This window comes from Acanthaster planci, linkage group LG08 (genome assembly GCF_054643075.1).
Source record: "Acanthaster planci isolate LZ-2023a linkage group LG08, COTS_SCS, whole genome shotgun sequence".
Taxonomy (NCBI): domain Eukaryota; kingdom Metazoa; phylum Echinodermata; class Asteroidea; order Valvatida; family Acanthasteridae; genus Acanthaster; species Acanthaster planci.
In genome coordinates this window covers 3,664,052-3,679,533 of record NC_141784.1, presented here as the reverse complement: position 1 = coordinate 3,679,533, position 15,482 = coordinate 3,664,052, and the positions used below count along the sequence as shown (strand labels likewise).

The 15,482-nt window shown below is 42.4% G+C and overlaps 1 protein-coding gene across 13 annotated transcripts in view; it reads right to left on the bottom strand.

Annotated features, from left to right (window-relative positions):
• The window catches only part of LOC110976030 (talin-1-like), an 82,080-nt gene that overhangs the window by 17,749 nt on the left and 48,849 nt on the right, over nt 1–15,482 (bottom strand). For 5 of the 13 annotated variants that reach the window (XM_087140400.1, XM_087140401.1, XM_087140406.1 and 2 more), the window contains 14 exons: nt 14,385–14,524; nt 13,838–14,021; nt 13,332–13,454; nt 12,530–12,673; nt 10,702–10,830; nt 8,162–8,323; nt 7,468–7,608; nt 6,711–6,892; nt 5,924–6,056; nt 5,436–5,537; nt 5,096–5,266; nt 4,553–4,699; nt 3,442–3,543; nt 2,509–2,529 (listed from right to left, as the gene is read on the bottom strand). In XM_087140400.1, coding sequence (XP_086996526.1) covers nt 2,509–2,529; nt 3,442–3,543; nt 4,553–4,699; nt 5,096–5,266; nt 5,436–5,537; nt 5,924–6,056; nt 6,711–6,892; nt 7,468–7,608; nt 8,162–8,323; nt 10,702–10,830; nt 12,530–12,673; nt 13,332–13,454; nt 13,838–14,021; nt 14,385–14,524 — 1,881 coding nt within the window. The remainder of the gene's footprint in view (nt 1–2,508; nt 2,530–3,441; nt 3,544–4,552; nt 4,700–5,095; nt 5,267–5,435; nt 5,538–5,923; nt 6,057–6,710; nt 6,893–7,467; nt 7,609–8,161; nt 8,324–10,701; nt 10,831–12,529; nt 12,674–13,331; nt 13,455–13,837; nt 14,022–14,384; nt 14,525–15,482) is intronic. The other 8 variants (XM_087140402.1, XM_087140403.1, XM_087140405.1 and 5 more) reach the window with 3 other exon arrangements.

Sequence of the window (15,482 nt, the reverse complement as noted above, 5' to 3'; positions counted from 1 at the left end):
CCCAATGGCTGCAGAGCTAGCCAATACCCAACTGAATGGACCTCAGTCTAACGCATATCAGAGTAGTGTGTTTATGCACTCTCTCACATGTACATGTGCGAGTTCAGAGAGAGTAATATTAGTAATGATTTGGATAAAACCCACCAACTGCCTAATTTGCAGATTCCGTCAGCCTCCATGGCAAAAATAACAGGCTTGTGTGAACACTGCAATTCACTCAGATTTGATGAAGGATATCTGGTTTGATATCACCATCAAAGACATCTTTTCTGTCCTGTGTGTGTCATTTTCTTCTGTAGTGAATATAAATGAATGCTCAGCAAACGTCCAATGGCAGTTGCACATTTGCATGTAGGTAGATCTGACAAAAATGATGCCAGATGCGTAATTTTGACCCCATGCACTTTAAAGCAGGTGCATTTAAGTTAAGATCTGAGATAAGTGTACAGCACACCGGCTAAATGTTCCCTTAATATAAAACAACCATCAAACTCATGAACCATTTCATTGAGCTTAACCGACATACAGCCTCAAAATGTTAAATGATGACTTCGGATGTGATTTCATTATTCACAGGATTTACATGTTAACAACCAGTCATAAAAACACTTCAGGACATTTCAGTGACATCAACTCAGCCTCTGATTTTGGCTCAGTTCACAGATGGTAAACACCAAACCTCTCAGCGGATGGCACATGTGCACGTACCTAATTTTGACTTTACAATACTCCATTTTAGAAACATCTTTATTTCTATATTTTGCACACTTTAACAAGCTACTGAGAGTTACTTTCTTTGAATATGACAGCACTGTCAAGCTTTGGTTGGATAAAACCTTGGATCAGGTGATGACATATTGGGATGTATAGAACAGAGGACTTGTCCTTATACGACATGAGCAAACAGAGGACTTGTCCTCGTATGTCTTGTTTTGATACTGTTTGCAAATGCTAATATGTACAGTGAGATTCAAACATCCCAAAGATATAAACGATTCTCTTCTGTGTAAAATCTATACACATCACTGAAATGTCTCTACATTCACTGCAAGACTGCGATGATTAGCCATTTCAAATATTCGCAGACGGAAATTCACACACGTGTGGTTTCACAACACTCTTAACGTGTACTTGACAATGAAGTGATGTTACAAAAAATGCCACAAGAATTAAGCCATGGCATATGCGGCCCAAACTTTGGTCGACAATTCAGCTGAGCTTGCCTTAGTTGGATACGAAAGCCTTTTTAGAGCTGCTGAGCTCCGTCATGAAGCTAGGGAAGTGGGGTTGGATCAGAAATGCCCATTTACAAAGACAAGAACGCCTTGCTTTGAATTCTGTCAAAGGTGCATATATTAGCAACAGCAGGAAGGAGGCTTGGGTTATTTGGGGGTACAAGTGGGGTGCACGGTATTCAGGGTGCAAGGGCTCGAAATTAGCAGGGGGCAAGAAAGCAATTAGGTCTGATGTTGAATAATGATAATCTGCTATATGAGTTATTTTGGACTCAGTAGGTACCGGTATGTATAAATGACACAATTGAGATCAATTATTCCAATATCCCCTCCCATCCTTTGATAAGGAATGACAATTTCAAATAGCCAAGTGGTTGATAAGTAATGAGCCTTTCGAACACAAACTTTATCCTTTCTCCACCTTTGCTATGTGAAGTAGGCACAATTGATTGCCCTACTGGTGGACACCAGTGTTTCTCAGAATTGTAGCTTCTCGTATGCCACCCAATTGAATTCAGACCAATCTAGATCAATGTACATCACACAACGTTACACTGAGCACAGGGTCTCTCAGGGAAACTTCTCTTGTGACTGTGCATCCAAATAGTTGGTACATACCCGGTACCAAGAATTCACCTGAACAAGAGTTCATCATGGTCAAAAAAGTGCCATTTGTTATGGAAGAATTACTTGGCGGAATAGTGAAAATGCTGCTGTAAGGTGATGGTTATATTGAACTTTGTCATTTGGTGTTAGAATGAGTTGTACTGGGGCTATTTAATGACATACAGCATCACGTTTTTTACTTTCAAGAGTAGACATGTTAACGTTTTGACACCCGATCATTTCATTTTCCTCTTATTTCACAAAAATCTATGTGTATGGGGAGTGTTTGGGCTCTAAATTAGGTAACTATGCTGAAGAGGAAACTTCTCTTTTTGCCTTGTACGAGACTGTGCATCAAATTTGAAGTTCCAAGCGTGCATTTAAGCTTCGGTTTCTGCTGCAGCAGCACATTTTTCAGTGTCGTCTTCAGCGGGCACAGAAACACCACAGCTGGATGCGCGTACAGATTCAACACTACTGCGGGCAAGCATGCACCGGTTAAAACAGGCAATGATGTCTGACACCAAAGTACTGGCATGGAAATTGGGACTGTTTTTTGGAGACGGGGAAATTGATAGAAAAGCTGGCGACTGGCGGTTGAACAGATGTCGAATGAGTCCATGAAATAATGGAAGATGGGTGATGCGATAGATTCAACAAGACTCACATTCCTCTTGCTCACTGCAAGCTGGGAGCAGGGTGGAAGGAGAAGGAAATAAAAAACAACACAGAAATGCTGAGCTAACTATCAACTGTCGTCAAACTTGTCACTCGACGCAACTTTTTCTGTATGGGCGTGAGAATGCTGGCTAAATGTTGCGACTGCCAAACACTGGCTTGAAACGGCGACTGCAACAAAACGAGTTTCAGTTCAGGATGGCTCAAATCCTGGACGAGCTGAGCGTTGCTGCGAGCTACGGTCTGCCAAAATTCTTAACTCTTGGCAGCTGTTTTCTGAAAATGGAGCTGTGTTGTGGCACTACCTTTCTTCTGCTGGCTTTTTGCTGTTTGTTTACAAACTAGAAGCTTTAAGTGTATTCAGGGATGAAAAAGAAGTAGCATAGTTGCATCAACATGTACAACAGCCTTGCAGTTCATATTCTGTGAAAAGACTATTTCCATAATCGCTGACTTTTCCTAGTATATCTGTATATTCGTAAGTTAAATGAGGCAGAAAAGTAACATTTTAAAAGTTATTCCTCACATTTTGGCACTTCAAACCAAATTAAGGACTTGTAAAATTTAATTTTTCACTTAGCGCATACAAAACTTAAGATGCAAAAAGACAGAATCGTACCTTTAGATGTATGCCTTAAGTTGTCTATGAGCTTAATAGTGCCATCGGAAGTTCTGAAAAAAGTTCTACACTTGACCAAAACTTCAGCTACATGTACAAGTAGCTAACCAATACTGCCATGTTTTCTGTACCCAAACAGTTACTTAAATCAACTATATTTCTTGATGAACACAATAAACCACACAGTGATTCACAAGAAAGATGGGCGCAATTGAAATTGAAAAAAAAAAAAGCAAAATTTGAGCAAACGCAAACACTGTTCATCAGTCCATCTACAAAAATAAAGTCTGCATTCAGCCCTACCATGTCGTGGGATGTCTTGATGATAGCTTTGCAGGACTTCACCATGCTCGTCTGATAGTCCACAAACTCGCCCGCTTCATTCTCAGGCAAGGTGTCATCAGTCTGCAAGGGTTAAAAAAAAAGTCAAAACCCTTTGCTTAGAAATTTCAGAAGGAAAAAAGCCCTCAGTGAATTCTCCAACATGTCCAAAAGTTCTTACAGTGACACAAAGGCCGACTGAATGGATTAGAGTAAGCTCTGGATGTCCACTCTACTGTACTGAGCTAAGAGTCCTCAACCCAAACTTACTACCAAACTTTGAGGTAAATTTGGGTCAATTTAGAGAAATTGGGGGTTCAGGAACAATCTCCCCTTCAATCACATGAAATTTCCATCAAAGGGGTACTTCTCATCAACTTCAAGCATTGGGCATACTTCCATGGATTGGATTTCCCATGGACTGGGAGACTTTTAGACACTCGGTGGCTTCGGGCAGACCGGTCGTTTTTAGTAGTTCTGAGCATGCGTAAGGCCATTGAAAAAAAGGATTGGTATGTCTGCTTCCACCAGCGTCTCAACGTCTCCCACTGCCATACCGCGGGAACTAAGCTGACTTATTACATGATCTATTACAAATCCTACGGAAAGGAGACAAGCAAGGAGGCCTGTAGGACAAGTGCATCTTTCCATTCAAACATGGGCCAGTTATTTTGAAACAAACTAAGCAAAGATTCTCCCAACCTGAGCCTTGGTGTGTTCTCTATGGTACTTCTATCAAAGTTGACAGAAAAAAAAGCTGTCTCTAATTCCCCGAGTTCAGGGAACTTGGCACAAAAGGGAAATGTAATGACTTAAAACAAATCCAGCACGTGTAAAAGGTCTGCCCTTTTCAACAAAGTACAGAGCAGGCAGGAGACGATTTTTTCCCCAAACCAAAAGTTTGCCAAGAGTGCATGTACATGCACAAGATTCTCATGCTGCTGGTTGCTAGTCTACGACAGTGATTCATAGCTGGAAAACTCTGGTCCATCTCACAGTACTAGGCATATCCATAGTCAACTTGGTTAGACTTTTTCCAGCCATTTTCCGGCCACAGCACAGACAAAAACCAGGTGAGGGGTTGGGGTCCTACCTTCAGGATGGCTTTGGAGATGGTATCCACCATTCCTGAGACAATGCCAAACTCACTGGCTGCCTCCTCGAGCATGGTGTTCAAATCATCCACTGCTTCCTTCATGCCTTGTGCAGCTTCATCGATAGCTGCATGGGTATGGACAGCCTAGGAGGGAAAAAAAAAATTCCAGTAAACAAGAGCAAATCCCTAGCATTTACAGTGTACTCACCCATCATGAACATGGGAAAAAATTTCAAAAAGATTCGCTGTGTGATTGCCACAGATAAATGGTTACACGGAAGAGCAGGAGCCCATTCTAAAAGTTACGCAAAGCTGACCAGCAGCGAGATGAGTTGGTCACTTGGAGATCAACAACGCAATATGTATGGTGGTATTGGCACCACCACATTTACCTTTATCATTGATAGTACACATGCATATGCATGGTAGTGCACTTCTGAACACACCCCTGGCATTTTGTGGTCGTAGGTACCTGCTCATCATGCACTTGGTATTTGGGGAACTTGTAACTTGACTGGTGCGTAAGACATGGTATCATACCTTTGGATTCCCACCACCCTCTTTGGCTGCAAACAGAAGCTGAAGTCCCGACTCGGCCACCGTTTTTGTCAGGTCCAAGATAGCCATCTGACGCTGTGAATTGGAGGTCTTGGACGCAGCGCCGATGGCACTGCGCGTCAGCGGGTCAAAGTAGTTGGCCATGGATGACACCTGGCGGATCAAACAGGCAGTGTGACAAAAAAGACAGATAAATACCAACTGTGACAGAAAGCCTTGGTTTTTGTCGTTTGCCTAATCTCTTGCACGTGTACATGTAACAAAACAGTTCTTTCTCTCATTCTTTAAGACTTATCCCTGGCTCGTCCAATAAAGGTCTTACGGCATGTCCTAGTTTTTCTGCTTGTCCCTTGGATGCTGTCGCCACTTCGTCAATCTGGTATTTCAGTTCCACGGCACTGTTGGCCATCTGCTCTGTGAAGCTCTGTATTAAAACAGGACAAAACAAACCAAAGAAGAATCCAGGCATGTCACCAGACTGTCCTTTGTTTCTTTATCTGAGGGAAAGGATTTAGGTCCAGTCTGAGGGTGACAGCAACGCTGGTTACCAACAACCGCGCCCACTGTAACAAACATCAGAAATTCAATACTCCCAGGTTAAAAACACTCTTTGAAAGTTACCCTCCGGTTCGAATAGGGATGTTTGATGTTAGAAACTGTGCAAAGGCAGACGCACGTCACAAATCCTTGACTGAACCCAGGGAAGGTAGCCTTTGTTCAATTTCGGTGGTTTGCGATTACCACTCCGATGTTAATCACAGCAAAATCACCGCGGTGTTTTTCTTTCCCTGTAGCTCTACCGGTGCTCACCTTCAGTGTAGCACCTTCATGCGGGGGGAGACTCTGGCTCATGGCAGCGAGAGAGGCTTGGTCTAGATCCCTCATCGACTGGTTGACCTGCTCTATGGCATTATCGCATTCCACCTGTCCAGGAGCACGATCCCTGATGATGTGGTAAGATGGAAAAGGGAGCATGTTACTGACAGCTTCAGAGACCACTTAGAGATGGAGGTAACAGATATTTATGCACTGGTAAAAACCAGAGGTAACTATGGGATCAGTTGAAACATGTTCAGATTGGAAGCCATTTTGGTTCCAAAAATCTACAGCACATCCACCCTGGTGGTCATACTGGATGTTTGATAAGCACAAAATCATCACTAGTTTAACTTGAGCAAGTTCAGTTGCGAACGACAGTTTGATTGCGAGTGAATGATTTTCAATTATCCACACGTACAATACAAGTACTTTGGAACAACCGTTGTTGAACTAGTTTGTAAGATTTCATCAGCGTTCACATTGCAACCTGTCGCAATGTACATCGCAGAGTTATTGCCACGTGAAGAGTTGCTGTTGTACTGCTTAATGAGATTGGCTATTGAATATCAACCAACAGCCTGGTTCCAAATGGTTGACTAGATGGCCCATTTATCAGTGGGCCAGTCATCACTACAGCTTGCCCTTCAACTCCTGTTTGTCAGTTTCACAGCCAGAGCAGGCCCCATGCAATCAACCTAGCATTTTCTGAAATCAAAAACTGGCGTCTCAACACAGAACTCCACGCTGATGCTCTGGCTGAAGCCGGGCAGCCACCAACCTGATGGAAGACACAAGTTTCTTGATGGAGTCGGACACGTCCTTGGAGTGGTTGGCCAGCTGCTGCCAGGTGGGCGGGTCCTTGGGGTTCAGCGCCAGGGGTTTGGCCGTCTGGATCAAGGCACAGGAACTCGCTATCATCATCTTACCGGCTGAGATGATGGGTTCCATAGCTTGGCGAGCCTGGAGGCAAGATACAGTGGCATTAAAGCAAATGGAAGTTGTCCTCTCTTTCTCTGGGCTGGTTTCCAATACTCAACATCGGTTCCGTCCCAGGCTTCAACTGTTTTTTAACTAGCTGACTTTGAAGCTGTAAGCGCACTAATTAGTTTAATAGTGCCAAAAACATCAAATAAGATGCAAGAGAGCCAGAAATTACAGTACTGCAATTTAATTTAAACGCATCAGGCCCACAATCGGAGATTGGTTTTGGGAACGAAGCCTGAGACGGAGCCCAAGTCAAGTATTGGAAAGGGCCCTGGCTCCACATATACACAGGCACTTCTATCAAACTACAGCAGCGCCCTCTGTAGATTGCCTCAGAAAAGTACGACCATATGCGCATCCTGTTCCACAGGATTTGTTAAAAGTTGCAACAATGTATTACATTGTGAACAGTTTGGGCTCTTGAGCAACTGATATAAATTGACAACAATTTTAACCGAGGCAGAAATGAAGACGTTTTTTGACAAGAAATGTTTGCTGATGGTCTAATCCGATCAGACCATCACTGCAATTGATGGACTGGATTCACGGACCTGAGGTGTGATCTTGGCCGGCACGCTGGAGAATTCAGGAGAGGAGGCAAAGGTGACGAGGTTCTCCACCGCTTCCAGTAGGGGCTTGGTGCTGGCTGCACACTTCTCCCTGTTCTCATCGGTGAAGTTGCCATCCAGGGCCTGCAAGAACATTTCAGGATCCACATAACGTTAAAGTGTAGCTCCAATGAATTTTTGCACAATTTTTCTGCCATCTTTGTAATTTTCTTCAAAGCATGAAAACTCTTACACACTCCTATTTGGTTAAATGCACTGAAAAGCGCATGTTTTTAAACAATTAAAATTATCCATGCAACGGAGGGCGCTGTTGCTGTGAAATCATCTAAGGAAGACATGGTTCAGTGCATAGGTGTTTCTGTTCTAATTGTGAACCCAGAATTTACCGACTGGAAACATTTCTGAGAGAGGGATTGATGTGTTCTTATTGCTATGCACATAAACAGCAATGCATCAGCAAAAGAAGAAAAAACTTGGTCCAGGAAACTCTACAAAAGTGCAGGACTTGTTTGTGCAAAAACCGATGTAACATTGAGACTTCTTCCTGAGATGACATCACAGTTTTGCTCATGAATATGGAAATACTCATGGAACCCACAGTCCTTAAAACAGATGCTGAGTGCAATGAATACTTGCAGATCTGTTCCTAACTCTCGTACTGCGGGCCTGAAATTACCTTGATGCTCTTGACCAGGTTAGCAGTGCTGTTGGCCACATCCTTGGCAGATTGCACAAAGTGTTTCTTGGCCACTGGGTTGCTGGTCTTCGACGAAGCCACACGGCAGATGTTGCAGAGCGCTGAGGTATGCTTGGCTACCTCAGTGGCAGCAGCGAGAACCTAGGGATGGGATAAAAAACCAGACATGACGCTAATGATTATTTACAAGCCTCTCCACTTTGTTACAAGTAGTGGACAAGCTACGGACTCTCCATAGATCATGAGTAAAACCATCTCACTAATTGTCTGTGGGTACATCACAGTCAATTGAAAAAAAAAAACCTGCTTCTCTGTTGCAGTGATTTGCAAACTGAACATTTTAGAAGTTCCTTGAGACTCTCTCAGCATACAAAGTCGACAGAATTAGTTTCTTCTGGTGTTTGTTTCAAACGCTTATTTTCTCATCATTTGCACACCAGATTTCATGACAGAACTACACAGGCATTCTGCTCTATGGTCCACATGATTTCCCACAAATGCTTGTTAAATTTTTAGTTTACAACTCAAAATTCTGGAGTGACAGGTCAAAGAGGAAACTCGGCATCACAGCAGCAGGGTCTGGTTGAGTACACAGAAGGCCTGGGGGTGAGCCATGCATTCTTAACTACATGTATGGGAGGAATGGAAATTACCTGAAGCAGCTATCAAAACAAAAAGAAATATTAACATATAGAATAGAGCTTCAATGTCTGTCATGGTTTAACCCAGTAAGCATTTTGAGTCTTTTAACTACCCAAATCACTAAATACGTAGTTGAATTCCACGATTGAAAAAAAGGCCAAATTTTGTTTGCCGAACATGCTAAATAGTCGACACTGTATCGAACACATCGAAGATTAGGTGTCTGTATCCAATTTTACTACAGGTGTATATCAAATGCCTAATCATCATATGCCAATTGTACAGATGGACAAAAAGTCCCTCCAAGGGGCTTGTTTTGTTTCACATGTGACATCACTTCTCGGTCGTCATGCTGTCATCAGTGACCCCAAACTTCATATTCTGGCACTCAAATAAGGGTGGCAAGCTAAGAAATGCATAAAGCCAGGGGGAATTCCAAATGCAAGATAGGTCACAGTTCAGAATGGCTTGTAAGATTACTGGTACACGCCACAAATACAGTATCAGATACACAAATGTGGATGTCATATGCCTATACATGAAATGCTACTAACTATTGAAATTTTATACAGTAGGAAAAGAATTTGTAAACCAATCATGAAAGCATGGTTGAAATTATAGGTATTTAAAGTTGAAGGGCTAAGGAAAATTGTTCCATCAGCTTTCTGTTTTTCTTCAACAAAAGCCAGATTCCTGACTAAGTTGCAATTCAGAAAACATAATTTGTGGTTCCACAAAATATAAGTTTTGGCTAGGCTCAAGCTTTGTCCAAACTTGGATTTCTGGGGTAAATGCAAGCAGATAAAAAGCAGAATTCTTCAATCCACTTGTTGAACTGATCCCTTTCTGGGATAGACAACATAAGGGTTTGAAGACTCCACAAGCTGTGTTTTTGGTAACGTGATGACATCCTCCTTGGTCTTTCACACTCAACAAGAATACCTTCGTACAAAATTTAAAAAAAACTTCCACTTCTCATGGTGCCCTGATTGCCAGCCATGATACATGTACTTTAAATTTTTCCCCTCATTACCAATAAAAGTACAAAATAATTAATTGAGATACAACATAACAACAGCAAGCTTCAAATAAATCACTGTGGTTCTCAGGAACATGCAATGACAAAGCAGTCATGAACGTATTCAAAACAAATCGGCAAGCGCAGAAACCATGGTACTGATGCAACAGTTTCCAGCACATCAAGTAAGCTTGCAATCAAATTCTGGCCGTCAAAAAGAAAGATACAGTCGTTTACACAAATCAAAATCGATATGAACATGTGGGATCAAATGTAAGAAATGGTTACTGCAGAAAGGGATTTTTTTTTGGTTTTAATGAAGGATGCTCACAGAGGAAAAGATGAAAGGTATTTATAACTAGCTTTGGACCAATTTTTCTAGGCAAAGTAACTTTGAATCCATGATCAACATCCAAATTGAAAACGTGCATATTGTACCCACAGATATTAGACTCTGCCTGTCACAGACCCCTTTAATCATCAAGTGGCGACATTCCTGTTTTGGACTTTAATTGCTCTGTGGAATAGTTTTAAATCTGCTGCCACTAAACAGATAACAAAATTCAAAAGATTGTTACTGATTTCCTTTTTATGCTACATGTTCAGCACATGGTATACTTTTTGTCTTATGCCTCTGATCATTTTCACATCTGTAAAGACTTTGTCATTGCACATGAAAATTCCCTCCAAACTTTTCCTCAGCAGAGCCTCTGAAAACTTTCAAAATCATTTCAAAACATGCCCAGGAACACAGATTTTGTTGCTTCATCACAATAAATGGTCCAGAGCGAGTTCCTTTTAAGAAAAAGTCAGCAGTGGTTTGAGAAGACAAGAAAAGTACTCTGTGTGTGTCGCTAACCAGCAAATTGGTCAGGTGATCAAACATACGGGGTGATATACGGACAGACGAATGGATGGAGGAATAAGGGACCAGTTTGCCGAACAGAGGTGTGACCTCGGAAAATGTCGACATCAGGGCGCCCATGGTCTAACGACAAAAGGCACAAAAATGCTTGTGTTAGTGGATTAATTGTGGTGACACGCAACGAAGGGAACGGGAGGGGGCGGGAGATGGAAGGGGAAAATTTGAAGGAAGATGAAGGGATGTGAAGGGAAACAACCCCCAAGATGGACAGCATTTGCCAGATTTTGAAAGGGATAGGTTTGAAAATGTGAAACCCTCACAAGAGAACGTTGGGGAAAAGAAAGATGTCAACCACACGAAGGACATGTGTAACTGTAAACAATAAAACATTCCTTTTCAAATGCACATCAAATACAATAAATAGTTCTGGTTTTGGGAAACATGTCGAGTATGTTAGTTGTGATCAAGCAATCTCTTGGTACTGGTAAGTCTCCAACACTAGGCTCCAATTTCACACATAAACGGCGACCAGTGTTAATCTTTCTACCACTAAGGATGAGCATTTCTTGCAGGCCTTCATATGGACTGTTGTTGGCAAAAGTTTGGGGAAAAAAAAAAACGTTGCTCCGGTACAAAATGCAAATTATGCACATTCAGAAATGGATTGCTCCATTTTTGCCAGTGAACTCTCTCCTTAACACACAATCCACGCGAATTAATCTGTGGTCTTCAGGATTTCATCCTGTAAAATAATAACTTTTTCCCACAATGCAAAGTACTTAAAAATGACAATCCTGTAAAGGTGGTGGCATGGCCTCATAGTGCTGATTTAGTTTATTACACAAAAGATAAGCTAGTAAACAAACAACGTAAACAAACTGAGGGTGGCCCAACATGCACAGCTATATGCCCTAAACATAAAATCCGCATCTGATGTGAAAATATTACACTCATTTTGCTGTATCAAAGTGTCAGTGCTTGTGTATTTGGTAGACTAGGTGCAGGACCAAAACATTAGAGTAAATTGAAAGTTTTTGAATTCATCTTGTGACAGTGAGGCTACCATCTCTTGAGTTCCTGACAAGTTTCTGTCAACAGATTGAACCAGATGCTATTCAGCCCACATCATTGTAGCCGTGCTTTTCTGAACCTTTGAGCTCGCCAAGTCGATTATGGTTTGGCAGTATGTTGAATGTATCAATCTGTTTTGAACTGATCAAAGGTTTCAAGCATTTCATCTCCGGGTAAGACTTCCAATCTCACTTGAACAAGTCATTTTACAAGGATACCGAATCTGACACATAATCACGTACGAACAACACAGTACGATTTTTGTTGTAGACTGGACGATTGACAGAAACATGCATGATAGAGCAAACGATGGTACATGATCCTGGACTTATACAAACTAGTCAGATAACAAGCACTCAACAATAATGGTCAATACACAGAGTGCCGTCACATGCACAAAAAAGAGGCTGGCCTCTCTCCTTCACACGCCTTCTCGTGTTAGTGAGGTGACAAAACAGCAACTATGAAATAGATCATCTGCAACGACGTTACACATTTCCCACACACCTTGTCGATCCACTGTTTGTTTTAGTCATGTCATGTCCAAAGACTCATGTCTAAGGCTCTTCACTGCAGCATTCTGATGGCGTAAGCCACAGTCGAAGTCAAAGAACACTCAATTCGCACATGGTTTGAAATCAAAGTAGGCGGGCTCCAAAGGACTGTGGGAGATGCGACATCTACCGACTTTGAACGTGGCACCTGGTGCCCACAATGCAAGTAACAGAGGGAAATGGGGAGTGGTACCAACCTGCTGCTGGCTGCTCTTTGGGTTGAGGAGGCTGTTACAAGCTGCTTGGATGGCCTGGTGGGCGCGGGCAAACTGAGACTGATCTACCAGACCAGGTCTTCCTGCTACGCTGGAGGGATCTGCAATACCTACAAGGTAGGCCGACTGAGGGTAAGAACACAGAAATTGGATGATGATAAAACAAGCAGTATATATTTAATATTCAAACAAATGATATTTAAGAATTGTTGACTGCTGTGATGTGTGACAGAGGTTTTGAAAACCCAGGAGATGCACAGCACCGTAGGTAAAAGCTGAGGGCGCAATGCCTACCCGAGGGTGTTCGAAATGTCATATACCACATCAAAGTAGTCAACAACTGTTTTGTCATATCTCTGCCCTGATTATTTTTTTTTTTTTGGCTAATTTTTGTGAAGAAAATTGAGGGCAACACCGGAATCTTTTTAACATTAGCGGTTAGCCGTCCCGGCATTATCCTGTACACTGAGAAGACGTCTGAGTGCATGCGCGGGTGCATGCAATATCACACAATACTGGTTGGTGTGATGTGTAACAGTGAGTGTAACATGCGGTTATGTCACCCTGTCATTTGATGATTCTGGGTCAATGAAAAAACAGTATTCAGGATAAAGGTATGAAGATATAACATGGCACATCTCTGTGTTGTGATCCTTTGCCCGAACAAAAAGTAAAATAGTTATCTTTGCCATGGTTGAAAATGAGTTGTTGTTGATTTGCAAGCAATGAGCCTCTGTATGAAGGTTTTTGTTCTATGCCCCAAGTGTAGGTTTTGAACACCCACCTGAGCTGCTGCTTCCGTCAGACCACAGACAGCTGCACCGGCTGCCTCTACGTTCTTACCAAACTCCTCCAGCTGACCGTTCTTGGCATTCTGCGTGATGCCTCCCATGCTTTCACCTAGATCCTAGAGGGGCAAAGACGGGAAAGAAATGGTCAAGTCAAAGTAGGTGTGGGAAAAGCAACGCTGAGTACAATGTTATCACAGTGGTCATAAATCCTCAGAAGTCCGCAACTGGTCATCCCGTCTCACGTCAAGTCATTAGCTTTTCAAATGAGCTACAACAATGGCATTCTTGTGCCAATGTCCATCCTCCGTTACTTGCACTCGTGACTAGACTTGAGACTGATTTAACTACAACGCTGGAAAGAAGAGGTTTGAACGACTCAAGAAACGTAATGAGACTCTGAGAAACCGACTGGACCACATGCTGAAACAAAGCTTTCGGGCAACAAAACACTACACCACACAGAGAAATGGTAGCGGGTTCCACTATCATTATCGCTGACCTTGGACTTCTCCATCACACCCTGCAGGCAATCAAAGTAGGTCCAGTCATTGATGGGCTCGTTGATGTTGTCCAGAATGTTCTTCATGGTCTGGATGTTGCGCAGAGCGCTGTCACACTCCTTCTGGCCCGGGGCGGCTTGCATGAAGGTGTCAATCAGGTTGTTGATGCTGTTTGTCACTCCTCTGTTTAGGAATGGGGAGCGCATTCATCAAAACAACGGTGAAACTACGATGGGCACCACTGATAGTAGCAGTATGAAGCCAAATGCATTCGTTTTGAGATAGACATGGTAGAGGCATCTATTCTCAACAGGACAAGGGTATTTGACACCACTGACAGGTAGCTATAGTTTCAAGGATTACTTGCTGAACTGCCTGATCCATTCAAAAGTCCAGTAAATATTACAGTACAACCTCACATACATACTGAATGTACCGTTGGACTGCTGCATTGACCCAAGGGGGAGGGAGGGGACAGTTGGCACTGGGGGTAAGTCGGGAAAGGATGGGGAAGTGTAAGGTAATATTAAACTACATGTAGGTTACCTTGCTGCAGCAGCCAGAAGGTTCTTGGCGTTAGGTGCATTGGGATCAGCTGACATCCCTTTGACAACCAGCAGCAGCTTACTGGAGGTGACCGAGATGGTCTTGAGACTCCCCACCATCTCTCCCTGGGCCTCCTTACTCTGGTATGGGCACGAAAAAAGGGCAAGATGGCGCAAGGGTAAGAAATCGTCACTGAAAGCGGGATGAAACATCACAAAATATGTAAAACATGTACTTGTCCAAAGATATCAAATGGGAAAATCAATTGGAGTCACACTCTTGCAAAGAGTCAATTCAGTTCCAAAAAAAAGGAAGGACGGCTGAGTGGGAAGAAAGGTCTACATACATGAATTACTGAGGCACTGTAATATGTTGTTGAAATCAGAATTCACTGAGAAAGCTTGAAAATAAGAGGTAGATTTTATATATACTGTCTACATTTAAATGGTGTTACGTACGTGTACATCTGGAAAGTATCGAACATACCACTCTAGTGCCAGTACAGTACATGTACTTACACTGTGCATAATGTGCACAGGAATTTCATAATTGGCTCTGATCTCATAAGGGAAAAACCTTTAACTTGTCTCTACAAGATGAGCAGTTAAACATTAAAAACTGAAACGCATTGGTACAAAAATTGAAGTGAACAGTGTGGATGTTACCAAACTAAGCAGAATCTGAAAAGAAATACCACCTTCAATTACAATCTGAACTTTTCATGGATTTTCATGGATCCTGGACACGATTGTCCTTAGGCTTGAAGTTGTGGTGTCGATGTGACAGGTTGTTAACATCATAACATCATTAAGATTACCACAGAGTGGTCATATTAAAGGGGAACTTCTAAACACACAGAGAGCTCCCAATACTCATCTATCATTTTCATCTTCCCCTGTACGTACCAGTAAGTTTGAATACATACGGGCCAGTGAAGCGCAGTATCTGGTATCTGCAGGAGGGAGATCCTTTCAATTGAGTATGTACATGTATGATCTGAGAGTGGTTGCAGAGTTTTGGGTAGAGGCCTCCATGCTCAATCAGATAACTGACGTATATCTTCACAACTTCAAATCCTCTGCCAAACGATATAATTTC